Here is a 24,357-nt window from a genome sequence, read left to right as displayed (position 1 = left end):
TTTGAGGGTCCCCCAGTTTCTCTGAGGGTTCCGCATAATGAGCAGCTTCCCTGAGGATGTACAGTGTTTCCCAGGCGATGAAGCCAGCCTCTATGACCACAAAAGTGATTTCAGAGGGAGGTCATGGTCGAATGTTGCAGAGGAGCCAAGAAGATAAAAACTTAAAATGCCTTTGGATTTACCAGAATCCACCCTCGTTCCCTCCCTGCCTTCTGGTACCCTGCCTAGTCTTCCAGGCCCAAACCAGATTCTACTCCTCTGTGATGCTTTCCCTGCCCTTCGCCTTGACCTCCAGTGGACAGAGAGGACCCACCTCTCCTCGGCAAGGCTGAGCCAGACCCTGTTTGCCCTGTTTCTCAGGCGCTGAAGGGTGTGGGCACTGAGGATGGAGGGAAAGTTGACATTTGGTTTTTGCACAGTGGTTGGCAACTTGATTGGCAGCCTGGGGGGGCCCATGGAGTCGTGGTTGAGGGTGCAGGTTTAAGAGACAGAGTGCCTGGGTTTGACACCCAGCGGCGCTCTTTACCAGGGAAGCCGCCTAACCTCTCTGTGCCTTGGTTTCCCACTTGTGACCGGGCCTGGCGACAGCCCCTCCTTCACGGGGCTGACAGGGGGGTTAAGCCAGTTGGGGAACGCCACATGGGTCGAGCCCTGCCCAGCCCGTGGTGGGCGTTCGGCCTTTGGCTGCGGTGCCCGTTCTCTGCTGGCCGTCTGTGAAATGAGTGAGGCCCGGCCCACTCCTTGGGGCCCAGGTGCCTCCCTCTCACCTCCAGGATCCTGGTCTGAAGGACTTCAGATGTCCAACTGTCTCAAGCAAACTCAAGTCCAGTCGTGAAATTAACATTGATGGAGTGACATACGCTGTGGTCTGTAAGTGCAACATAATGTGCATTGTGTGTGTGACACACGTGTCAGACAGTGTCGTGAACTTCACCTATACACACTTAATTCACCTATAGTGATGGCCCCTCACTGAGGTATGACCCCTCAGTTTCACGAGACAGGTCCTGTCATCATCACCATCTGACAGATGAGGCCGTGGAGGCACAGAGGGGTTAGAGGTGGGCCAGACCGAAGCCAGACTGGGTGCCCAAGGGTGGACGTGTCCCCCCATTCCTCCTTGAGAGTGTCCGACAAACAGGAGGATTACTTCCCGCATGCGGAGGGCACCCAGAGACTTCACCCCCCCAACCCTCCCCCCCCAGGACAGTCATTAGGGTCACCTGCATTCTTCAGATGAGCACACTGAGGCACGAAGGAGTTGAATCAAGCCACCGGCCCAGAGTCACTAGCCGGGAAGTGGTGGAGCTGGCCAGGTTTTCTTTGGCAGCGGGTCGTGTCCCTGCCACTAGAGCACAGCTGTTTCCACATGACAAGTTGTTACAACATTTAATTAGACACCTCCGGTCTCAATATAGCCCCTGCCGCACCTCCCTGTAGATGCCCCAACCGCCAGCACAGGTCCCTTCCTCCGGAGTCAGGCAGCCTCTGGGTCCTCCTGCCACGTGGATCTTGGGTGGGCCCTTTGGGTTTCCACCGGCCGGGCGAGCGCGGGTTCTTCTCCGGAGGGTCAGAGCGGATCTACCCTGGACAGAGCCAGGATTGTTCCTGAGGAGGAGGGGCAGTTGCTGCTGTTCTTAGTGCAGCTGCTGAGCAAAGTGATTGGCAGCCCAGAGGGGCAACATGAAGCAGTGGTTAGGGGTGGGGGCCTGGAGGCCACAGTGCCCTCACTCGGCCCTGTGCATTTCTTCTTGCATCCAGCAACTCTTTAAAAGGTTCTTTTGTTCTTTCTTAGACATAAGATAGCATAAGCATGTTGTAAAAATTTTGAGCAATCTAGGAATTGGGTAAAAAGCGAATATTGTCCTCGTGATCCTCCTCCAAATCCCATTCCTCAGAGGCAACTAAGCATTGGTAACAGGATACCCTTCCAGAACCTTCTGGGTACGTGTGTGGTCTTCCACAATGTGCCCTTCGCTCAGCAGTACATCGTGGCCATCAGTCCCTGTCCGCGCCGGCAGGTCTGCCTTAGTTTCCGTGGCTGCTCAGCGCGCCACTAACTCGACTTCCCTTAATTTAATTATCTGACAGCACCTGCAGCTGTCTAGTGATGGATATTAATTTAGGTTTTTCCAGGTTTTCAGAAATGCTACCATAAGTATCTTGAAACTGACATCTTTATACACTGCAGCTAGTGTGTCTAGAACAGGTTGTTAAAAGCAAAATGCTCTCCCAGAAATGTTTATGAAGGTACCGCAGTGCAGGAGACTTCCTCTGTGCTCACATTCACTCATTTTCTAAAAAGATAAAATGCGTGGTGAGACTCGGGCTCCATAGCTAGACCAGACATTCCATTTCGGTTTTTCCAAATGCTAGGACTTGTATTTTTACAACAACACGCTCAATGATGATTAATAATTATCCAGAGTAATGTAGTGCGTGTCGCAGAACATGATCTCACTCGATGACGTACATCTCTGAGTACCACAGCTGATAAAGTGTTCCAAACACAAACATACTTAAGCTCAGAAGCCAAAGGAGAGATGAAAAGGGGACCGAGAGTTCCAACTAGTGAGGAGGGATGTGAGGACGAGGGGGTGAGAGGCAGGGAAGACGCTGGAGCCTCGGTGGACTGCAGGTCCTAGTGAACTGGAACGGTGTTGGCTTGGTGTGCAGACGGAGTGAGCGAGGAAAGATGGGGGCGTGTGGATGGAGAATGGGGCCCTTGAACTTGAGACTGTGGATGATGAGGTCTAGGGAATGTGCTATGTGTAGCTAAGAAGGGATGGAGAGGGAGAGGGGAGGCCAGGAAATGGGAGGGATCATCTAGGTCAGCGATTTTCAACCTTTCGCGTCTTGTGGCACATAAACTAATTACTGCCCTTCTGCCCTGACCGGTGCAGCTCGGTTGGGCATCGTCCTGCGAGGCAAAAGTTCGCAGGTTCGATCCCGGGTCGGAGTACACGTGTAGGTTGCGGGCTTGGTCCTGGGTCGGAGCACAGTCCCCAGTCGGGGCATGCATGAGAGGCAGCCTATCGATGTTTCTCTCTCACGCTGAAGTTTCTCTCTCTCTTTCTCCTTCCCTTGCCCTCAATCTAATAAGTAAATATTTTAAAATATAAAAGAATTAAAATTCTCTGACACAGCAAAAATGCATTTTTTGCCAGTCTGACAAAAATACAGGTATAATACTGATTCGTTCACACCAGACAGCTGTTGTGTTGGCCATTGTCACTTTTTTATTTGACAACCTAAGGGAACAGAGGTCAGGGCCCGACTAAACAGCCAGGTGCTGCATGTTTGAAAAATCCTTGGGGCGCACTGGCTGAAAATCACTGATCTAGTGGACAGTGAAATCACCCAGAGTTCTGACGGGCCTGTGCTAGAGAGTGACCATGAGTCAGAAGCTCTTCCTGACCGGCCGCAGGTTGCGGCACTGACCGCGGCTGCGGACGGCAATCACCAGCACCTGCATTGGGGTCCCTTTTACTCTGGCCTCTTTTTGCCTTTGCCCGTGACTCTGCAGTGATCCTGAGGAGAGACAGACCTTCTTGTCCGCTTCTCCTCCAACAGGGAACCCAGTTGGCACCTAATAGCGGTGCCCCTAGGGCCATCTCGTGTCCAAGCACGCACCTCACCATTCACGGCGGCCTGTTCTTTGGAGCGTCTGCTTGTTAGACTGAGACCATACAACAGGCTTTAGGGCTCATTCTGGAAACTACTAAGGGAGCAGTTTCCCTCCAGAACAGTGTGCTTCTCTACCTATTAATGTGCCCACCTGCTGGGAGAGTTGGTACTTAGCAGGTCAGACGTTCCTCCAGGATCTGGTGAACGTGCGATGCGTTCAGAGGCTGAAATGAACTCACGGGTGGGAGACACTCCTGGCAGTGCCCGCCCTGTGAGGCAGCATGTCGGGTGAGATGTTCTTCCTCCTTTTACACACGAGGTAGCTGAGGTTCAGGGAGGTTGGGTGATTTCCCTGAGGACTCACGGCAGGAAATGTGGAAGGGGATTCAAACCTAGTCCACGTGACTGGAGCCCGAGCGTTTTCACTGAGTGATCTTTCCACGCATATGTTTTATCCTTCTAAGTGCTAAGCTCCTTAACAGGCACGTATCTTAAGCTCATTCAGGGGAAGGATGAGGACCTGGGAGGATGATTCCCCTGTGCCGGGATCATGGCCCTCTGCCCAGAATCGGTGCTGAATAAACCCAGTGAGGGGGGGCTTGGCCGGTCTCCCCTCTGCCTCTTCCCCCTGGACCCTTGGTTCCCATTTCAGATGCCCAGTACCACCTGCCACCTGGGCCTGCCTCTCCCCCTCCGCTTCCCTGTCAGACGCTGTGGTTTCTATGAGTCAGGCTGAGCACAGAGGGCTGGGTGCGACCTGAAGCGACGGCTCCACTGTGCTGGTGGAAGCAGAGCAGTGAACCCCCTGGTCTAGTGACGCATTCACAAAGCCATGCGTTTCAAGTGAGGACTGGCCCGGGGTAGCGGGAAGCCTGCTGACTGGAACAGGCAGACGGCCGGAGGAGTGACATTTCTGTGCCAGGAACTCCTTTTTGAAGCCCTTAACTATTTATTACCCACAGCAAACCGCCTCACCAAAGCAGGACAGCGGTCACGGGGCCGGAGGGCGAGGCCCCTGAGGTGTGGGGAGCAACGTGACCCCTTTCCTCCTCCCTTTCCCCCTAGATCATTCTGAACTTCACGTCCATGGACCTGTACCGCAGTCGCCTGTGCTGGTACGACTACGTGGAGGTCCGAGATGGCTTCTGGAGGAAGGCGCCTCTCCGAGGTAAGGCGCTAGCCCACCCCTGCCTCCTCCGCAGCTGGTTCCTCCTTAGAACAACTTCATACTCCCCCCGGGACACAAGGCTTGGCCAAGGATGACACCCTGCTGTGGGAGCCATGCCTGCGAGCTGCATCACTAACTAGCTGTGTGACTTTGGGCAGGTCCCTTTCCCGGTCTGGACCTCAGGGTCCTTGGTACAGGGTTCTTCCTGGGGGCTGTCAGTGGACAGGTTGGGGGAGCCACCTGAGTCGGCAGAAATGGACAAGCTGTTCTGCGCAACCACAGTTCCAGGCTCTTCCTTATCTGGGACATTCAGAGGCTTTGTGTCCTCCGGCAAGGGCTGGCCTGAGAGTGGCCGCAGAGCCGTCTGGTACACCACAAGGGCACCATGGCCCAAACTCGTTCGCTCAGGGCACTGGTTTCCGTGGGGGGCAGGGGGCGGTAAGTAGGGAATGAGTGGGTCAGACCTGCAGGACAGAAGGTGCTTTAACAGACACAGGGTCAAGTCCAAGAGGGGAGTTCTAAGAGCATATTGGCAGCAAGCCTCAGGAGCCCTGTGCATTCTCCTCCAGTGTGGGCAGCATCCCAGGTCACTCAGGACTGTTCGTTGGCATCCGGGCCTTTGACCCACAGCCTGTGCTGCAGCAGGCGGACAACTCCTTGCTCGTCCGATTTCTCCCCTGGTTGTTGGCATTCGAGATTTCCTATTAGTTGCCTAAAGCAGCTGTTACCACAACACTTCCTCTGCTGATGAGCGAGCGTTTCCGAGGCCGAGGTCTATTTTCGTGGCTTCCATTCCGAGGTCAGCCCCTCTGTCCCTTGCTGAAAGTTGGGAAACACCCATCTTATTAGGAACACACAAAGCGTCCCTGGTGGATCCCTGACGACAAAGAATTCCACAGATGGCTGGCCTCAGCTGCGTGGGTGGATTCTTGTCGGGTTTTATTTCAAAGGGGACATTTTCCTGAACCAGTCCCGGGTTCTGCAATTTCTCTGGGGCCCTGTGGCATCCCCTGCATGTGACCAAATAACACACTGTGTATGTACAAGGAAAATCGTGTTGGCTCTTGGTTATTGTTTACATGGAGATCAAATAAGAAAAGATAAGTAACAATGGTAACATGCTCTTTTAAAAAAGTAAATGAGCCCTGGCTGGTGTAGCTCAGTGGATTGGGCACAGGCCTATGAACCAAAGGATCGCGGTTCGATTCTCAGTCAGGGCACACACCCGGGTTGCAGGCCAGTTCCCGGCAGGGGACTCATGAGAGGCAACCATACATTGATGTTTCTCTCCCTCTCTCCTTCCCTTCCCCTCTAAAGATAAGTAAATAAAATCTTAAAAAAAAAAAAGAAGTGCTCTTAGGAAAAAGTTTTTAAAAACTTAAATAAATAAATAAAGTAAATGAAAACATGTACAGTTGGTTATTGCAAAGAGTCATCTCTGCTCCCAGAAACAGACTCATATCCTACCCTTCAAATGCACGACAGAAGGGATCTCTGTCTGGCTCTGCAAGGCCGAGTTGGACCTTGCAGACAGGCCCGCTGGGGGGTATGGAGCCTTGAGACTGTGTGCCGAGTACAGACCAGGGCCCGAGCCCCTGAGTCCCCCAGGGAGGTGGCGTGGGCTTCCTGGAGAGACAGCCTGGTGCGAGAAGGAGATGGGGACTCACTTTGGGCCTCACTGTCCCCCTGTCCCCACTGTCTCCACAGGCCGCTTCTGCGGGGGCAAACTCCCCGAGCCGATCGTCTCCACTGACAGCCGCCTGTGGGTTGAGTTCCGCAGCAGCAGCAACTGGGTGGGGAAGGGCTTCTTTGCGGTCTATGAAGGTACGAAGGGTGAGACAGTGGTGGGCAGTTAGCCCAGGGTCCCTAGCATCCGAGAACCACTCCCTCCTGGCACCGGAAGAGATTCCAGTGGGATTGAGAGGGGGGACACTGGGAAGCCGGGGGCACGTGGGAAGGGCTGGAGGAGGGGGGAGAGGGACTCTTGAGCGAGGCAGAGCATTCCCACTGACCTCCCCCTTTTCCCACCTAACACTATGTCCCCAAAGCCATCTGTGGGGGAGATGTGAAAAAGGACAATGGCCACATCCAGTCGCCCAATTACCCAGATGATTACCGGCCCAGCAAAGTCTGCATCTGGCGCATCCAGGTGTCCGAGGGCTTCCACGTGGGCCTCACCTTCCAGTCCTTCGAGGTAGGTCAGGCACCCTGTGATCCGTTCATGCCCCAGTTGCCCCCAGGACGGCCTACCTCTCCACGGGCTTCTAGGTGTCAGGCCCTGGCCACCAGAGCATCCCCGCTCACTGAGCTCCTGACCCCCAGATTGAGCGTCACGACAGCTGTGCCTATGACTACCTGGAGGTGCGAGACGGGCACAGTGAGAGCAGCACCCTCATCGGGCGCTACTGTGGCTACGAGAAGCCTGATGACATCAAGAGCACATCCAGCCGCCTTTGGCTCAAGTTCGTCTCCGACGGATCCATTAACAAAGCTGGTTTCGCTGTCAACTTCTTCAAAGGTGCCTCCTCCCCCAGTCCCCCACCCATCTGCTCCATTTCTTCTATTTTTTTCATCTTGTTTTATTTGGTGAGAACTCTCAGCATGCGAACTACCCTCTGAACATGCCTGCGAGTGCACCGTGCACGGTTGCCAGCTGCGGCACCACTGCCTGTTTCCGCATCGTGGTTGTTGTAAACCGGGCGTGATGACTTCCTCCCTCCCTCATTCACATGTTCAACCCAGACTGTAGGAATGCATAGACCCTAGCGCCCCGCCCTTGACTTTGTGGCCTAAACGGGGAGAAAAGGGCAGCCCCACTGAGAAACTGTGTAGCTCATTGAACAAATGATGAACTTGACAAACTTAAGTACACCTGACACATGGTAGGTATGCAGCCAGGGATTGAAATGACAGTGCAGGAGCTGCCTTAACATCCAGAAGTCTGTGTGATTCTGCGTGTGGCCTAGAGGCGGGAAGGAGCTCAGGGAGGGAGCAGGGTGGCGGGGACAACATATCCGCATGACCTTGGACAGGAGGCTCTGCCTGAACCCTACTTCCTCGCCTCTGGAGTCGGGGTGGTAACAGCCCTCCATCAGGGATGAAAGAATAGTTCTGAAGTGGCAGAGAAGAGGCCCCTGTAAAGGGCATGGTCAGAGAGAAGGCTCTGAGCTGCCCGTCCCATCCTTCAGGTCACTGCCTGTCCCTTTGGGGCTCTCCTGAGGAGGATCCCCTGGGGACTGGGTGGGTCCTGAGCAGCCATGGGTGGGGCCAGGAGGCCATGGCCTCGGAGCTGAGTGGCTCACAGCAGACTGCCTAGAATGGGGCTGTGGCTGTCATGGGGAGCCCCCGGGGACCCTGGACTTGGCTCTCAAGCAGAAGCAGGAGCCAGGACCCTGGCCCCTGCCCAGGAGCCCCTGACACCCTCTCCTTCATCCTGGCAGAGGTGGATGAGTGCTCGAGGCCCAACCGTGGGGGCTGTGAGCAGCGGTGTCTCAACACCCTGGGCAGCTACAAGTGCAGCTGTGACCCCGGGTATGAGCTGGCCCCCGACAAGCGCCACTGCGAGGGTGAGGACCCCCAGACCACCTGAGACACTGCTCCCTTCCTGACCCACACCCCCCAGCCAGTCCCCCTTCCTGGAACAGGTAGGGCTCCTAGGATGGCCTTCACCACCCGTGGGTAAGGAGCACGTTTCATGGCTTATTTCCCCACCAACCCCAGTGGCACAAGGTTCCGAGGTTCTCGGGACTGATGTATGGTACTCTGGGGCATTTTCTCCATTTTATTATTTTTTTAAATGCTTATCTTGACCTGTGAATTGATGTCGTCACCTACCAGAAGGTCCTGATCCATAATTTGGAAACCACTGCTCCTGGACAGGCACTGAGTTTTAGCCTCTACCTGTAAATGTCCCCGAGAGGCTGGTGGCAGTGTGCTGTGGCTCACTGACTCCAGCTCAGCCTGCTCTTCCTGAGTGGCTCCTCTTGGTTCCTCCCAGTCCCCACTGCCCACTGACACTGCCTTCCTCAAGCCCCTTGCTCTTCCTCTTGGCAGATGCCCTGACCCACATAAAACAGAAGTGGCCACGCACACACATCTCCACTCATACTCTGATGCTACCCCCACCCTCTGCCTCCTTCCCTCTGTCCTGGAGGGACCAGACCCAAGCCCCATCTCCCCTTAGTGTGCCCCAGCCCATGTCTCATGCCCATCCCTAGAGCAGGGACTCCTGGAGGGTAACGCCACCTCCTTTGTGCCCCCAGCTGCCTGTGGTGGATTCCTCACCAAGCTCAACGGCTCTATCACCAGCCCGGGCTGGCCCAAGGAGTACCCCCCTAACAAAAACTGCATCTGGCAATTGGTGGCACCCACCCAATACCGCATCTCCCTGCAGTTCGACTTCTTCGAGACTGAGGGCAATGACGTAAGTGCTGCCTGGAGCTGAGGAGATGCAAGAAGGTCTGAGGCATGGAGCCCAGCTTGATGCCTGCTTCCTATCCCCTGAAAAAAATATACTCTAAGAATATAGAGGGGAGAGGGAAGTGGGGTGCTCAGAGGGAAGGGTCTTGAAGACCCGGGAGCCCTTGGCACTTGGCATCTGGAAGCCTGTGGAGTGGGCAGGGCTGGGTCCTGTGTGGGGAGCACAAGAAGATCCATCTGATGGCAGCAGGGTGGCACCGTTTGGAGCTGTTAGATTTGGTAATGCAGGGAGCTGCAGGGGAAAGGACCCATGGAACAGGAGGCCCCGCAGGTGGGGGTGGTCAGGAGAGGCTTCCAGGCAGAGCTGGGTCTGGAGCTGCGCTGCCCGGCAGGTGTGCAAGTACGACTTCGTGGAGGTGCGCAGTGGACTCACGGCCGACTCCAAGCTGCACGGCAAGTTCTGTGGCTCTGAGAAGCCCGAGGTCATCACATCTCAGTACAACAACATGCGTGTGGAGTTCAAGTCCGACAACACGGTCTCCAAAAAGGGCTTCAAGGCCCACTTCTTCTCAGGTAACCTGGACTCCCCAGCTCCGAGCTGCTCTCCTGCTTCCTGCCGATTCAACCTGCACTCCCCAGCAGCCCCCACCCCGTGCCTGCAGCAGGGTCTGTCCCCTGCTAGCCCTGTACCACCAGGCCAGCCCCTTTACCCTGAGCCCCCTTATTCCTGAGCCCTCGGGGCTCTGGCGGCTGGCCTGAGGACAGGCAGGACATAGGTAGCACACAGACTTGCAGAAGTGAACGGAGAGGGTGGTCCAGGTGTCAGGAGCCTGAGACACGCAGGCCCTGGGCACAGGCAGGAGGACACAGGGTGTGTGCAGGGACAGGAGGGCTTCGCACTGTACCATGTGGTGCGGAGTGTCTGGCGGCAGCCAGGTTGCTCATCAGACCCTGCAGGCTGCAGGTGGGTCCGGGCCTGGGCAGGACCCTCAGTCTGCAGGTGGGGGACTCAGATTCAACCAGCATTTGTTTTACCTAATTTATTAATTATTCACTTAAAATGGTTTATTATATTATTATTATACTTAACATTTATGGTTATTTATGTATTCTTTAGTCAGTTGATTGACAGCTGCCTTGAGGTCTAGTCCCCTGATGTCCCCCTCTTCAGGTGACCTAAAGGGTAGTTGGCAGCCCCCTGCCAGGCCTCTCTGAGCTTGACCTCCAGGGGTCCCAGAAGACCTCTCCCTGCTTTATTAATCCCTTCGTCCTTGGCCCTGGGGCCAGGCCGGGAGGCGGCCGGTGGTCTTCCTCACTGGTGGTCCTGATCCCAGTAGGATCTGGGACTCAGGCAGTGCAGGACAGCGGCTTCATGGGACTGAGTGTGGGGGAGTGGGAGGACTTTGGGGGGCGCAGCCCAGGGATCCTCTGCAGCACACCTGGCGGGCCGGGCACGGGGCAGCAGGAAGGCAGGAAGCCCATGGCCTGTCCGCGCTGCCTCCCTTCTCCCCTCCTTTGCCCAGGGTCCTGCATCCTCCAGACCCTCTGGCCGCCCTGCACCCCTGCCTGCCCCAGCTGGATGCCATGCACTGCCCTGAGCCCGGGTCCCCTGCTTGGCACTGCCAGACGCCCTGCTTTGCTGAAAGTGCCCACAGCCCCTGCCCCTTGCTTGCTGAGGCCTCCCCATTCACTGCACCCTCTTTCTTCCCTGCGCCCACCTAGAACTCTTACAAGGTGCTCACCAGAGGGCTGAGGGGACATAACACCTACTCAGGTGTGGGCTTGTTCCCATGGAAACCGTTACCTGCTTACTCTCGTCTCTCCTGCCCTTCTGTTGCTCCAGTCCCGGAGGGGGATGGGGACCAACCACTTCTGTCAGGCCTAGCACCCGGGGCTCTCCACTCACGGTTACCGCCCCGCCCTGGCATGGCACCGTGCCCGCCCCGTCTTAGCCCTGCGCAGAGACACGCATACACACGTGCACACGTGCATGCACACACATGCATTGCCCCGTCGCACAAGAAACCTGCAGAGGACCCTCGGCAATGGCCATCAAGGTCCAGCCCTCAGGGCGTGGGGCATCTGACTCTGGCCCCCCAGAAGGGGGCTCTTTGGACTTTTGGGACATCAAGCAAGGAAACTCTAAGCCAAGAAGGAGAAGAAAGAGCCTGAAGAACTTCAGTCTGATCTCAGCCACCTTCCGGGGCATTTGGCACTGGAGGGTGAGTGCGGTCTCCTGTCTGAGCCCCTGTTCCCCCCACCCACTCCTGCCCCTCCTGCAACCTGCCCCCGGCTCCAAGGGGAGGCGTACACCCCCGCCATGCCAGGGCCCCACCCCGGATGCTGGTGCAGGCCTTCCACAGGATTCACTTTTCTCTCATTCGTTCATTCAGCCATTCACTTATTCATTGGGCAAGTGTTTTTTATCCCTACTATGTGCCAGGCCCTACACTGGGTATTTGAGGTACAGATACAAGAAAGGCAGGATCCAAACACTTCAGGAAGTGTTGGTTCAGTCCGTGAGCTCCCGGCATAGTCGCCAGTGAGTTCCTCAGTGACACCCTAGGATGGTCATGGGGTGCCCATCACTCCCACACTCCTGCAGGACTCATGCAAAGGCAACTCCCACAGGTCCTCAGTCAGGGTCCCTGTTCTGTTCTGAGGAGCCCTGTGAAGGGACTTGGGCACCCCGCCTGTTGGCCCTGGGTTCCTGCAGGCCCCGGGAGGTCTGGCCCACCAGAGAAGGGGTTGGAGAAGCAGGTGCTTCTGAGAGCCAGCACTCTAGTCCCCTTCCTGATGGAGACAGGGCTCCCCTTGTCAGAGACTCCACTGGGCCATATGAACAGCGGCAGGCATCTTTCCACCTGGTGGCTCAACTCTGGAGTTGTGGGTGCCCACTCGATCCACATTCTGTCCCTGAGCGCCTGCCTCCGTGTTGGGCACACAGCCCCCAGAGTGACCGCTGACAAGGAGAATATGTGGGTGTGACGTACCCATGCCTCTGTGACCGTGGGTCTGTGGTGTCAGTGCACATGTTTGTGTTTGCGGGAGAGTGCCTGTGAGGGCCCACCCTCACCTGAGCAGCTGTAGGTGTGTGTACATGGGCACCGATGAGTGGATGGCTGATACTGTTTGTGTGGGGGGGTGTACCCTTTGTGCACATAGGTGTGAACCTGTGGGTCACTCTCTGTACTGCCATGCGGGGACGACAGTGCATCTGCGAGGGGGTCTTATGTGTGTGTGTGTGTGTTGGTGTGTGTGTGTGTCTAACTGCAGCTGTAGAAGCCAGAATGAGAGCAGAGCTATCCCTGAGCCATCCCTCTCTGTGGACCCCGCCTCTCTGCCTGAAACTATTTCTCTCTCCAGTGCGCCCCCTGCAGGCCTTCTCCCTGCAACGGGCTTTCTCCCCATCCATCCATCCATCCATCCATCCATCCATCCATCCATCCCTCCTTCCATCTCATTGCTGTGCTCCCCTGCCCGCTGCCCCTCCGTGACTTGGCTGCACCGACATGGCCGTCCTGCATGTGTGTGCCCGCTGCCTCCCTGCAGGGCCCTGGGGATCTGCCGCGAGGCCCGGGTCTGGTTTTCACTGCTCTCCCTCTCTGGTCCCTGCCCTCCACCCCCACCCCTTGGTCCCTTTTCTCCTTCTCTTTCTCGTTTCAGAAAAGAGACCAGCCCTGCAGCCCCCTCGGGGACGACCCCAGCCGCTCAAATTCCGAGTACAGAAAAGAAACCGGACCCCCCAGTGAGGCCTGCCAGGCCTCCCGGACCCTTTGTTACTCAGGAACCTCACCTTGGACAGAATGGGATGGGGGCTCCCGGGCTGCCCACCCCCACCTCCGCTCTGCCACTCCGGCCTGCCGCCCTCTGGCCGGACAGAACTGGTGCTCTCCTCCGCCCCTTGTCCCCTGGCGTGGACAGGGCACCTCCCCCACCCCGCTCCTCCCATTTTGATGGTGTCTGTGACATTTCCTGTTGTGAAGTAAAAGAGGGACCCCTGCGTCCTGCTCCTTTCTCTCGCAGTCTGCTTGTCCGTGTGTCTGTTTTTCCACTTGTCCGTCTGTCCAGTAAGCAGGTAATGGTAGAGGGTTCCCATGCCGGGCAGCTCCAGACCCAGCCCTCCCTCCACCCCACCTGCGCTTTCTCTCCCCACAGCTGGACCCCATCAGCGCTGGGGCCTCACTCCCCACCCAGCTCCCCGGGGGAGGAAGCCTGGCCAGGCCTCCCACCTGACCTGGGGGGCTGGGCCGGCCCAGCCCTGCACAGACCCGGGTCCACCCTTGTGTGCTCCTCTGCAGACAAGGACGAGTGCTCCAAGGATAACGGCGGCTGCCAACAGGACTGCGTCAACACCTTCGGCAGCTACGAGTGCCAGTGTCGCAGCGGCTTTGTCCTCCACGACAACAAGCACGACTGCAAGGAAGGTATGTGAGGGCCCTGTGCCCCGGCGCCTGCGGGCACCTCCCACTGCCCCTGCAGCTGCTGGGGGCCCGAGGCCAGAGGTGTTGTCCCCGCTGGGCTCCGTGTTTAGACACAAGGAGCTTCGTGACCCCCGAGGTCACCTCCTTTAACTCTGCGCCTGGCGCATGGATCTCTCCAGCCCCAGCAACACCCTGGTTTCATGAACTTCCGGTTTTTCCTTGTGCGGGTCAGGGAAGGTGGAGCTCACAGCCGCCTCCAGGCTTTAGGCTGTTTTCGTGGTTAGTGTTTCTTCGAACCCTTTGGTAATGACCTCCCTGTGGCAGAGAGGCCAGATGGGACCACGGCTAGGAGCGTAGACTAGGGTCAGGCTGCCTGGCCCAGTCTCACCACCTAGCCAGCCGTGTGCCCTTGAGCGACAGACTTGCTCTCTCTGGACCTTGGTTTGCCCTTTTGTGACATATGGATGGTGACAGCACCCACCTTGTAAGGATCTGGAGCTATGAAGGGCTCTGAGTGGTGCCTGGCTCATCGCAAGCACAGGCATGCACATCACCGTTATTGGTCTCACCGCTGGCCCCAGGGACACCCACCACAGGCTGCCGCCTCCTAGACACTGAAGCCCTGCAGATACTTGAAAACAGCTCCCACGCCATCCTTGATGTCATCTGACATGCCTTTGGACACTACACAACACTGGTGTGTCCCAGGGGTTAATTCCACCTGTGCCGGCCCGCTAGAGGCGTACTAGTCCCCAAGCACAACGCCCCTGCCACTGCATGTCGCTGTGACTTGGTGTGAGTCACTCCATCTTTCTGAGCTTGTTTCCTCACCTGTGAGATGATGTAAAATATGGTGCCTTCTGTGAAGGTGCAGAGCTTCATAAATCTTGTTTGGAACAGAGCACAGTGGCTGGCAAATACCTTTTCTCACCATGGTGAGGTGGATGACCAGGGTATAAACAAGCTGCTGACCAGATAAACAGACATGAAGCACTCCACAGTGACCCAAAAGACACGCAAGGCCTTCCAACCTGGTCACGTCAGGCTCCCCAAATGTGAAGTTCCTGACTCATGAGGCCCCCACATCTTTTAGCTAGAAGGGACTGAATTCTGATATTTTTTTTATCTTTGCTCCTTCTCCAAAAAAGGGTTTTGCTAAAGAGTCCTCAGCATCAGTACCCACAAGGTAGTGGGAGAGGGTTTCAGCTCCTTGGGAAGATGGCCAGTATTCAGTGGGTCTGATTCACTTGGGAAGTGTCAGGGCTCCTTACTCCAGGGACAGGCTAACTAGGGACCAGTCAGTATTTCCTGAACCTCTGCAGAGGTGTGGTGCTGTGCAAGGCTCCGGGGGCCCCCAGCTCCCAAGGAGATGTTAGAGGGCATGGGAGACCAGGGTAGGAAAGGGGGGAGGCAGGGCCTGTGGTCACGGGTGATCCCAGAGGGGCAGTGCAGCAGTGCAGCTCAAACGAGAGGGCCAGGAGCCCCACCTGCCTCCACCAGGGTCACTTGGCAGCCTGCTGTGCAGTCACCCAATGAGCCTCTGCCGTAGGCACAGCTATGCGGCCTGCACCCCCACCCCACCCCGCTCTCTCCTCCCAGCCCAGCAGCATGGTGGCTGCCCACATTTCCTAGAGGGACCTATGAGATTGCACGATAATAATGGATGATGAGCAGGAGCTTTTAAGTTTGTTTGTGGGGCAAAAGAAAGATGGCAGTGGGTCGAGGAGCCATAAGCAGGGAAGAGGTGGTGGTAACACGTTTTCCTGAAGATAGGCTGAGAAGAAAAGGAGAGAGGCCGGATGGCAGCTGGAGGGGACGCAGGGCTGTGGGAAGGCTGGGTGCAGCTCAGGAAGGGTCACGGGCCGGCAGGGAGAGGGAGCGTGGGCAGTTTGAGGGACCAGAGTCCCCAGGTTGTGGGCATCAAGCAGCTCCAGCTCCCAGAGGAGAATCGTTGCCAGATAGGGGGACGCCTTCTCTGAGACAGGAAAGCAGGGAAGGTGGAGGAGAGGACAGTGAGGTTGCAGGTAGGGTCGGGAGGTTTAAGTCCTTTGTGTTTGAGGCCCGGACTTTCTCAGGGAGGCAGGAAGTGAGGTGGTCTGCTGGCAGCTGAGAAGAGAGCTAAATGTTCGGAGCCATCGCTGAGGAGTCAAGAGATGGTGCTGGCGAAGGACAGATCCAAGGGTGTCCAGTGGTTTGGGGCCCACAGCGCTGGGGACTACAGGTGGGGTTTTATGGTTGGTACAGAAGGAGGACAGCGTGTCGGTGACCAGTTGGGGGCTCAGCTGTGTGGCCCAGCTAGATAGGGAAGTAAGTTAAATCAACCAAGGGGGAAATATGGAGAGAAACCAGAAGACTCGGAGCTGTGGGGTCTCTAACGTTGGCAAAGCGGCAACAGGGAAGTGGGGGCCTGAGTGTCCAGGAAGAGTGACAGGTGGCCGTAGAGAGGGCGGTGTGTTTGCAGCATCAAGGTGGGTGATGGCAGAGGCTAGGGTGTAGTCAGGAGCAAGTGTGCCCCAGGGATGGCACCGAGGGAGGGCCCGAGAGGCCGGCATGGTGGGTGGCCGTCTGCATGTTGTTTGACATCACTGAGGATGGCGGTGGGATAGGTGGGGAGGGCTGAGTCTGGTGCCATGACGCCTCGTAGTCCGGAGAAGGCGAGGCCAGGTGGCCTCGAAGTCCTGGGCTTCCCTCGGGGGCATCTGGGAGGATGGTCCCACAGATGCTGCCTGGTGGAGCCTTGACTGGAACCAAGCACCTTGGCTTCCCAGGTGTGGGTAACAACGGGAGGAAGGGAGACAAGTTCAGTCCCCGTCCACATGGGAAATGCCAGAAAGAACGGAGGCAGGCAGGAGGGAGCGGCCTTCTTCCTTCATAGGGGGAGTCGACGCACTGGGATTCCTGATGGTCCCCTTCCCCTAACTCACCTCCAACAGCCGGCTGTGACCACAAGGTGACATCCACCAGCGGCACCATCACCAGCCCCAACTGGCCTGACAAATACCCCAGCAAGAAGGAGTGTACCTGGGCTATCTCAAGCACCCCCGGGCACAGGGTCAGGCTGGTAAGGTGCCTACACCCCGGCCCACACAGGCCCCCTGTGCCCCTGCCATGTAGCCGTCACCTACCTCCTGTCAGCTCCCAAGCCCTGGGTCACTCCAAGGCATTGCCCAGAGCCAGGCAGGCTGCAGGCTGGTGGCCTGGCTGAGCCCATAGAGTTGCCAGCCCGAGGGAACCCTGGTCTGGTCTCTACACGGGCCCTTCCCCAGTGTACCCTGGGGGTGTTCCTGCCATTGCCCCATCCCGGGTCCTCCTCCATTGCTAACTCCCCCTGTGGCCACTCCCCCCAGAGTCTGTGAGCTAGGGTCAGGAGGCCTGGGCTTGGGGCCTCCTGCTGCCCACCCCACTGGCCCCCCGCCACATTCCTGACTCACTCTCCTTCCCCGTGCCCCACAGACCTTCCTGGAGATGGACATCGAGGCCCAGCCCGAGTGTGCCTACGACCACCTGGAGGTGTATGATGGGCGAGATGCCAAGGCCCCGGTTCTGGGCCGCTTCTGCGGGAGCAAGAAGCCAGAGCCAGTCGTGGCCTCGGGCAGCCGCATGTTCCTGCGCTTCTACTCCGACAACTCTGTCCAGAGGAAGGGCTTCCAGGCCTCCCACTCTACAGGTGAGGCCCCCTGACACCAGGCACCCGGCCCTTGTGCCAGCATTTGTTCTGGGGGCATCTGCTAATTCTGGTCTCCAAGGTAGGCGGGGCTTGGGTGGGGGCTACAGAGAGCTTGGGAAGGCACAGAGGAATGGTCCTGAGGCCTGGCTGGAGAGACGGTGTGTGCCGAGGGCTGGGCCCAGGGCGAGGTGGGGGAACCTGCTGGGCTAGCGAGGGCAGGTACTGATTAGGGGCTTTGGAGGTGGCCCTCCAGAGGGCCGTGATGACATGGGTAGGGAATCCTCAGAGCTTCTACTGCCAGGTCACTTGACTGTGTCCCCAAAACTCACTTTTCATTTATTCGATGCCTGTTTACTAACATGTAACATGTATTAGGCAGCATTCTAAGTGCAGATCACAAAATGTACGAAGCAGACGAACACCTCAGCCCTTGAGCAACTTACCTGGTGTTCGTTTGCTCACTCATTCAACAACCCTTTACTGAGTTCTGTGCGAGAAGGCTGTCCGGGCAAACAGCTCTGCTTCAGGCCTGAGCTCTTCACCTTACTCACCCCGGAAACACACAGGGCAGGAGAGAGAGAGGACGTGCACACGTAATTACAGCAGGAGACAAAGCTCCATCTAGCTCGGGTGCGACTCGGGGCCATTCCAGCAGAGGCAGGAGGCCGGCACAGCCGCAGCCCTGGGACAGCTCCGAGTGTGACAGGTGCCAGCTAATCACTCGATCTGGCCAGAGCAATGGGTGTATAAGGCCAGCCGTGAAGTGGGAACATTTGGCTAGAGAGAAAGGCCAAAGGCCAGTCCTGGGAGGCCTGGACCGCCTGGCAGACCCTGGGTGTCGGATGAGGGCTCCACAGGCTCCTTGTGGGTCTGCTGGGGACTCTGAGTTGATGTGTTTACAGCCTCCCCTCTTCACTTTTCTCCCTTTCTGCTCAGTCCCTGCCCAGGCCCCACCCCATCTCCACCCCTCCAGGGCAGGGTGAGCCCCAGGTATCCTAGAGGCCAGACGCATTAGGAGGAGGGCAGCTGCTGACATCCCGCCCTGCATGTTCTTGTTCCCCTCCTAGCACAGGGACATAGATAGACTGGAGGCCCGGAACTCCATCTGGCCCTCAGGCCTGCTGTGTTTGGCCCACACTGTGTTTTTAAAAAATGTGAGCCAACATTTAAAAATGAGGAGTCTTCACACAAAGTCTAGATGTACATCTGCTCTCAAGAATGGAACCTCTGGCAGCGCAGGGTCCACATTCTTTTATGACAGTTATGGGCTGGAGCAAATTAGCAACGTCCCCTTTTAACAAGCATGCGCTCCTCCAAGCTCCTGCTTGGAGCTGCCCCGCCCCGTATGTCCAGGCCTCCATGGGCCTCTCTCCAGAGGCCCAGCCTCTGCCCATGTGTTCTGGGCCGAGTCCTGAGCCAGGCACAAGCCCTGCCCCCACCAGCCACGTGGCCTCTCCCAGGGCCGCAGCCAGCCAGTAAGGCCCGTGTGGTGAGGCGCAGCTCCTGCCTGCCGCCTCGCTCAGGCAGCAGTGGCCTGTCATGTCCCCACAGAGTGCGGAGGCCAAGTGCGAGCCGAGGTGAAGTCCAAGGACCTTTACTCCCACGCCCAGTTTGGCGACAACAACTACCCCGGAGGGGTGGACTGCGAGTGGCTCATCGTGGCGGAGGAAGGCTACGGCGTGGAGCTGGTGTTTCAGACCTTCGAGGTGGAAGAGGAGACTGACTGTGGCTATGACTACATGGAGCTCTTCGATGGCTACGACAGCACAGCCCCCAGGCTGGGGCGCTACTGTGGCTCAGGGGTGAGGCCCTCAGCCACCCCACCCTTCACCCGATCTGGAGACCCAGTGCCAGCCCCTCTGCAGGCGCTGGGTGCTGGTGTGGTGGGTGGCAGCACGTGCCTGGGTGGCTGCTCACAGAGGCCTGCTCTGCCCTGGGCCATCTGTGCCCAGGGAAACTGTTTTCAGGCAGAACAGAGGTTCCTGTAGCCTGTGGAGTGGGCTCTTCCCTGACTCAGGCCCGTCCTGCCCCCATAAGGTGGAGCCTGCAGGGTAGCTTGCATCTGGGAGAAGGACTGCACACCTTCTGTCCCCCTGCCCCCCTGCCCCCCATTCTCCTGCCCCAGCCCCAGCCCAGCTCACCAGACTCAGAGTGGGGGTCAGGGCCAGAGCCAGGGACCAGCGCCTAAGCTGAGCTGCGCTACCCAGCTGTCCTGGCTGACCCGATAAACACCCTCAGCCCTGCATGGCCAGCGTCTTTCCTCTGCGAGAGGCCAGTGGCCCCGGGCGTCCAACCAGGCCCTGAGCATGGCTCTGGGGCCTTCCAGAGGACTGTGCCTGATAGGGTTTTAGCTAAGGCCTCAGGAAAACCTCGGAGGTGGATCTGTTTTTCTCCCAGTTAGAGGAGCTTCATGTAGCTTCTCCTTTTTTTATTTCTATTTTAAATCGTGTCCTCCTTCAGAGAATGCTGTCTTCCCTTCCCCACCCCCCACACAGACTCAGTCACGCACTTACCCAGATGTCCCTTCTCGCATCACCTCCCGGTCCCCACCCCCTGATGGTTGTGCTGCCGGCAGCCTGGGCACCCCAGGAAGGGTGGAGGTTCCCAGAGCGGCAGCAGCTGCTGGACCTAGCATTTGGTCAGTCTCCCTTAGGAGCAGAGCTTCAGCCTGTGGCAAGGGCTGGGCAGGGTGAGAGGTGGGGAGGCAGGGGGAAGTGTGGTGTGTGGCCCCTTGCCTGCCCTGCTTGGTGGCTCTGGAGCCCCCTGTGTACCAAACTTGCATGCCCGCTCCCCACTTTGACCTTGGCAACTAACTCCCTTGATCTGGCACATTCGGGTGTCCCAGGTGTCTTTTTCCTGAGACTGCCAGAAGGAGCCCTAGTTCCTGGCATGTTTGTTGGACATGTCCCCAAGGTTCTCAGAAATGATCCTTCCACACCTTGGCCAGGGAGTCTGTGTGCTGGTGCTTTACGGGTGGCTCTCACTTTGAGGGCCTGTGCCCAGAGGTAAGGAAAGGCTTGCAGGAGCCTGGGAAGGGGTGTCCCCTTGAGCTGACTGTGGCCAGAAGTGGGGGAAGGCCAAGTCCAGGTCTGGGGGACTCGGCTGTCCAGTCCTCTCTGAGAGATGAGAAATGGCTGGAATGGCTAGAGTGCAGCCACTCCGAGAACCTGCTTCCTCCCACCACTTCACAGCCACTCAGTCACGGCCCTGTCCCCAGCCCTAGGCCCAGAGAGCGGGCAGACTTTGGTCCCCTTTGCCCTGGAGGGAATCGAGGTTCAGAAAGGCAGTACTTGCCAAAGCCTCACAACTGACTAGTTAGCAGAGCCGGGTTGAGAATGGAAGTTTTTCTCGGGACTTAAGCTGCTCTGCCCCTGCTTTCTCCCCTCCGCTACCGGGTACCCTGTTAAACACCTGCCAGAGGAGTCTTCCTCCTGCGTCAGGGGGTTGGGGCACCTGGTGGAAGTCGGAGCCACCCACCCTCCTCAGAGCAGGGGACCCCAGGGAGGGAAGGCGGCAGCCCTGGCACCTGTTCTCAGGCTCTCGCACCCTTTCCCCGCCAGCCTCCGGAGGAGGTGTATTCGGCAGGAGACTCTGTCCTGGTGAGATTCCACTCTGACGACACCATCACCAAAAAAGGCTTCCATCTGCGCTACACCAGCACCAAGTTCCAGGACACACTGCACAGCAGGAAGTGACCTCTGCCCTTGCATGTCGGTGGGGACATGAGGCTTGCTGCTTTCAGTCGCCTGGACTGGACAGTGGGGGCGGGCAGGCCGTGGCACCCCGCCCCTGTCCCTGATGGTCCAGGTGAGGCTGTCCTCAGGAGGCAGGGGCTTGGACTCCTTCATGAGCCACTTCCCCAGGCCCTTCCTCCTTCGCCTCCTCCAGAGCGAGGGGCCAGGGCCAGGGAGCCAGAGCCTTCACTGAGACACTTGAAGTGGCCATTCCTCCATGGGGGCCGGCCAGTGGGGGAGGGTCTGTCCGTGGGACCCTCCCACCTTTCCTGCCCATCGCTACGCACTGGATTGTATATGGCTGGTGCGTATCTTCATTGTAATATACATGTTCCAGCCCTTCCCCAGTCTCATTTGGTTTTGTTCTGACCTCCCCCTCACCACTGTTTCCTGGGGCATGAGCTTCCATACATGTCCCACAGGAGCCAAGGTTGGGAGGTGACAGGGAGGGGTGGGGAAGGAGGCAGGGCTTCTCTCAGGCCCAGTAGCTGGCCAGCCACACCAGGGCATCCCAGCCAATAAACCGAAAGTGTTACAGCCAGTATCCTGTGCCAGAGGCTGTCTGGGCTGTGGTAGGAGGGGCGGGGGTGTTTTGTTGCAGATGTGCAGGCTCGCAGTGTCTGGAGTAGCCCATCGCCAGGACACCTGGCTCACTGGCTGCCCTTCCTCCCTTCTGTTTCAGGAGCCCTGAGGGTGTAATTTCACACTTGGGCACACACAAACAGCCACCTTGCACACTCAGCCGCAGGCATGTGCACGGCACGCACACACTGCACAGCCCTCCCCATCAAAGGGACGGGTGGGCCGTTCTGTGAAAGGCCCTTTGGTGGGGAGGGAGGAGGTATGTAAAAGGGGATAGGTGTACGTCTGTCCAGCTGGTGTCCACCTGGGTTTCCAGTGTCTGTGTGTAAGGAAGGGGTGGGTGGGCCGAGAGGGCATTGAGGCAAGGGCCAGAAAACTGGCATCGACCAGCGCAGACCTGCTAGCTGGCCCCGGTGCCTGCCTTCCTGAAGGTCAGGCACTGAGAGCCGGCCCCTGTGGGTCCTTCTCTTGTCATGGAGACAAGAGCCAGACGCTGAGCAAACATTCCAGCTGGCCCCCTCTCCCAAGGCAACCCAAGGTTGTGCGTTGTCTGGCCTCCCCGTCCTGCTGTCGCCTCCTGCCTCCCAGCTAGCAGGGAGGCTCAGACCTGTCTCCCTAAGGCTGGGAGGAGGGAAACCACATTCCTGATCCTTCCCTCCAAAGGAGCCTCTCTCTGCCTTGCCTTCCCTCTACATGGGTCTCACTAGGAAAGAAGGTCGAGGGGGAACCCGGGTTCTTACACCTGGGCTGGCCATTCCCAGAGTCCAGCGAGCCCGGCGGCCTGCTCCAAGCCCCAGGGCCCCTGGGAGCCTTCAGGGGGACTGTAGTGCTTTACTGGCCCCAGTTCCTCCCTACAGCCGGCAGGTATTGTGCCAGAGGTTGTCAGGACTCTGTGGGGGGACCCACCCCCAGGAAGCAGTGTGTCATAGTGCATGCCCTGTGGCCCTTGAAGCAGAAAGCAGTGGTGGAAACCAGACACAGTGCTACTGTCTGAGTTGTATGCAAAGCCCCCTCCCACGGGCCAGCTGCAGCCCTGCCCTCCAGTCCTGACTGCAGGTGAGGCCTTGAATCCTGCAAGGCCATGGGTGATGGCCACGGGGGTAACTGCTTATTGCTCCAGTAAGGTCGCAGGCAGTGATGTCATGGCCACCTCTTCATGCCTTCAGCTCCTCTGACTTGGGTGCTCAGGACAGTCTGGAGTGCCTTCAGCAGAATGGCAAGGCCCCCAAGCTCTCAGAGTCGCCTGGGCATCTGACCCAGGCACTGTGCCAATCAACTCGGGGTCGCTCCCCACGGTGCATCTGTGGTCAGTGGTCCTGGCTCACTTCACCAGCCCTCCAGGCTTCTCTGAAGCCCAATGGGCCACACTCCCAGTCCACAAGCCACATGTCCAGAAGGAACCAGGGCCATAACCCCATCTAGACTATGGGGCTTCTGCCCACAGAGAGTACCTGCTTCTCCACCTGGAACAGGGCCTCTGCGAATAAATGCCACAGCTGGAGGCAGCTCAGGGCCACCCCAGGCGGCCGCCCTGGACACCTGTCCTGAGACCATCACCACCATAGGTCGGGACCCCCCATCCTGATTCAGGGACCCATGTTGGCCGGTTCTCCCAGTCTTCTCTGGGCCCATCTGCAGAGGTGCCACCAGGTGGGGGAGGCTGCTTAGAAGCTGGCTGCAGGCCACTGATCCATATTCCAGTTCTAGTGTGTTTTCAGGGCCCAGCCCACCCTCACCTCCTGCCTGCTTTGGGTTCTACAGTAGACCAACCCCAGTGCAGCCGTCCATCAGCTTGGGTGGTTCCTCATCAGAGGAAGGCACCCTTGCACCCTTGCTCCTCCACTGTCCCCAAGTGCTGGAGGCCCCCCTGGGCTTCCCCAAACCCTGAGCACAGAGCCAGCGGTGGAAGAGCTAGGGTGGGCCTGCCCCAGACCATGCCCCTAACCCTGGTAACAGGTTCAGATACCCACTCCCCCCAGAGCTTCTGTCTCCCCCCCCACCCCAAGTACCTCTCCAGCCCTGAGGAGGACTGCATGACAGCACCAGCCTGGCAGCAAGAGGGCCTGGCTCTGCCTTGCTTGGCCCTGTGACACTGGCCAGCTGCCCCTCCCTGGTGCCTCTGCCCAGCAGCCCTTCCTGTACACAGGCAAGAAGAAAAGCCAGCATCTAGTCTCCAGGCAGCCAGAGGGCTGGCCGAGCTACTGAAGCTGCTGGGATCCTCAGCAGCTGCGGTGGTTTGCAGGGCTGGCTGTCGGCTCCATTGCAGAAGGAAAGGCGATGCTCTGCACTGCCTCTTGCTCCTTCTCTGATTCCCTTCCTTCCCCCTTAGCAAGTCTGAGTGCAAACACAAGCTCTACCATTTGGCGACATGTGTCCTGAAGTGAGTCATTTCACCACCCTGAACCTCAGTTTCTTTCTCTAGACATAGGGTAATGACAGCTCCCAGGGTTTCCATGAACCGCGAGATGCCCTTTGAAGAGACCTATCCCAGTGCTGGCAAACAGGAGGCTGTCCATGAATGGGCCTCCTCATCCTTTCCTCTGCCAGACCACTTCCCAGCCCCTGGACTGCTCTCCGCCTATGGCAAAAGGCAACTTCTGGGTACCCAAGTTTGCAGGCAGGCATCAGGAGCTTGGCAGAAGACTGCTGCCAGAAAGGACAATGCCTAACCCACAGCAGGGAGGAGCTTGCAGAACAGGGGATGGATTTCTGGCTGGCTGGTAGCCTTTCTGGGTA

General features: G+C 57.9%; 1 protein-coding gene across 3 annotated transcripts in view; it reads left to right on the top strand.

Moving 5' to 3' along the window:
- BMP1 (bone morphogenetic protein 1) overlaps positions 1–21,381 on the top strand; it is a 38,275-nt gene extending 16,894 nt beyond the window's left edge. For 2 of the 3 annotated variants that reach the window (XM_037152638.2, XM_037152639.2), the window contains 12 exons: positions 4,693–4,795; positions 6,503–6,619; positions 6,844–6,989; positions 7,118–7,313; positions 8,236–8,361; positions 9,058–9,218; positions 9,607–9,787; positions 13,516–13,641; positions 16,572–16,699; positions 17,092–17,305; positions 18,857–19,107; positions 20,866–21,381. In XM_037152638.2, the coding sequence (XP_037008533.2) occupies positions 4,693–4,795; positions 6,503–6,619; positions 6,844–6,989; positions 7,118–7,313; positions 8,236–8,361; positions 9,058–9,218; positions 9,607–9,787; positions 13,516–13,641; positions 16,572–16,699; positions 17,092–17,305; positions 18,857–19,107; positions 20,866–21,000 (1,884 nt within the window). In that variant the 3' untranslated portion in view covers positions 21,001–21,381. The other variant, XM_037152640.2, reaches the window with a different exon arrangement.
- Positions 21,382–24,357: the final 2,976 nt, after the last annotated feature.

Source organism: Artibeus jamaicensis, unplaced genomic scaffold (assembly GCF_021234435.1).
Source record: "Artibeus jamaicensis isolate MK-2021 breed Jamaican fruit bat unplaced genomic scaffold, CSHL_Jam_final contig_477, whole genome shotgun sequence".
Lineage (NCBI taxonomy): Eukaryota > Metazoa > Chordata > Mammalia > Chiroptera > Phyllostomidae > Artibeus > Artibeus jamaicensis.
This window is presented reverse-complemented; position numbering and strand designations above follow the sequence as displayed.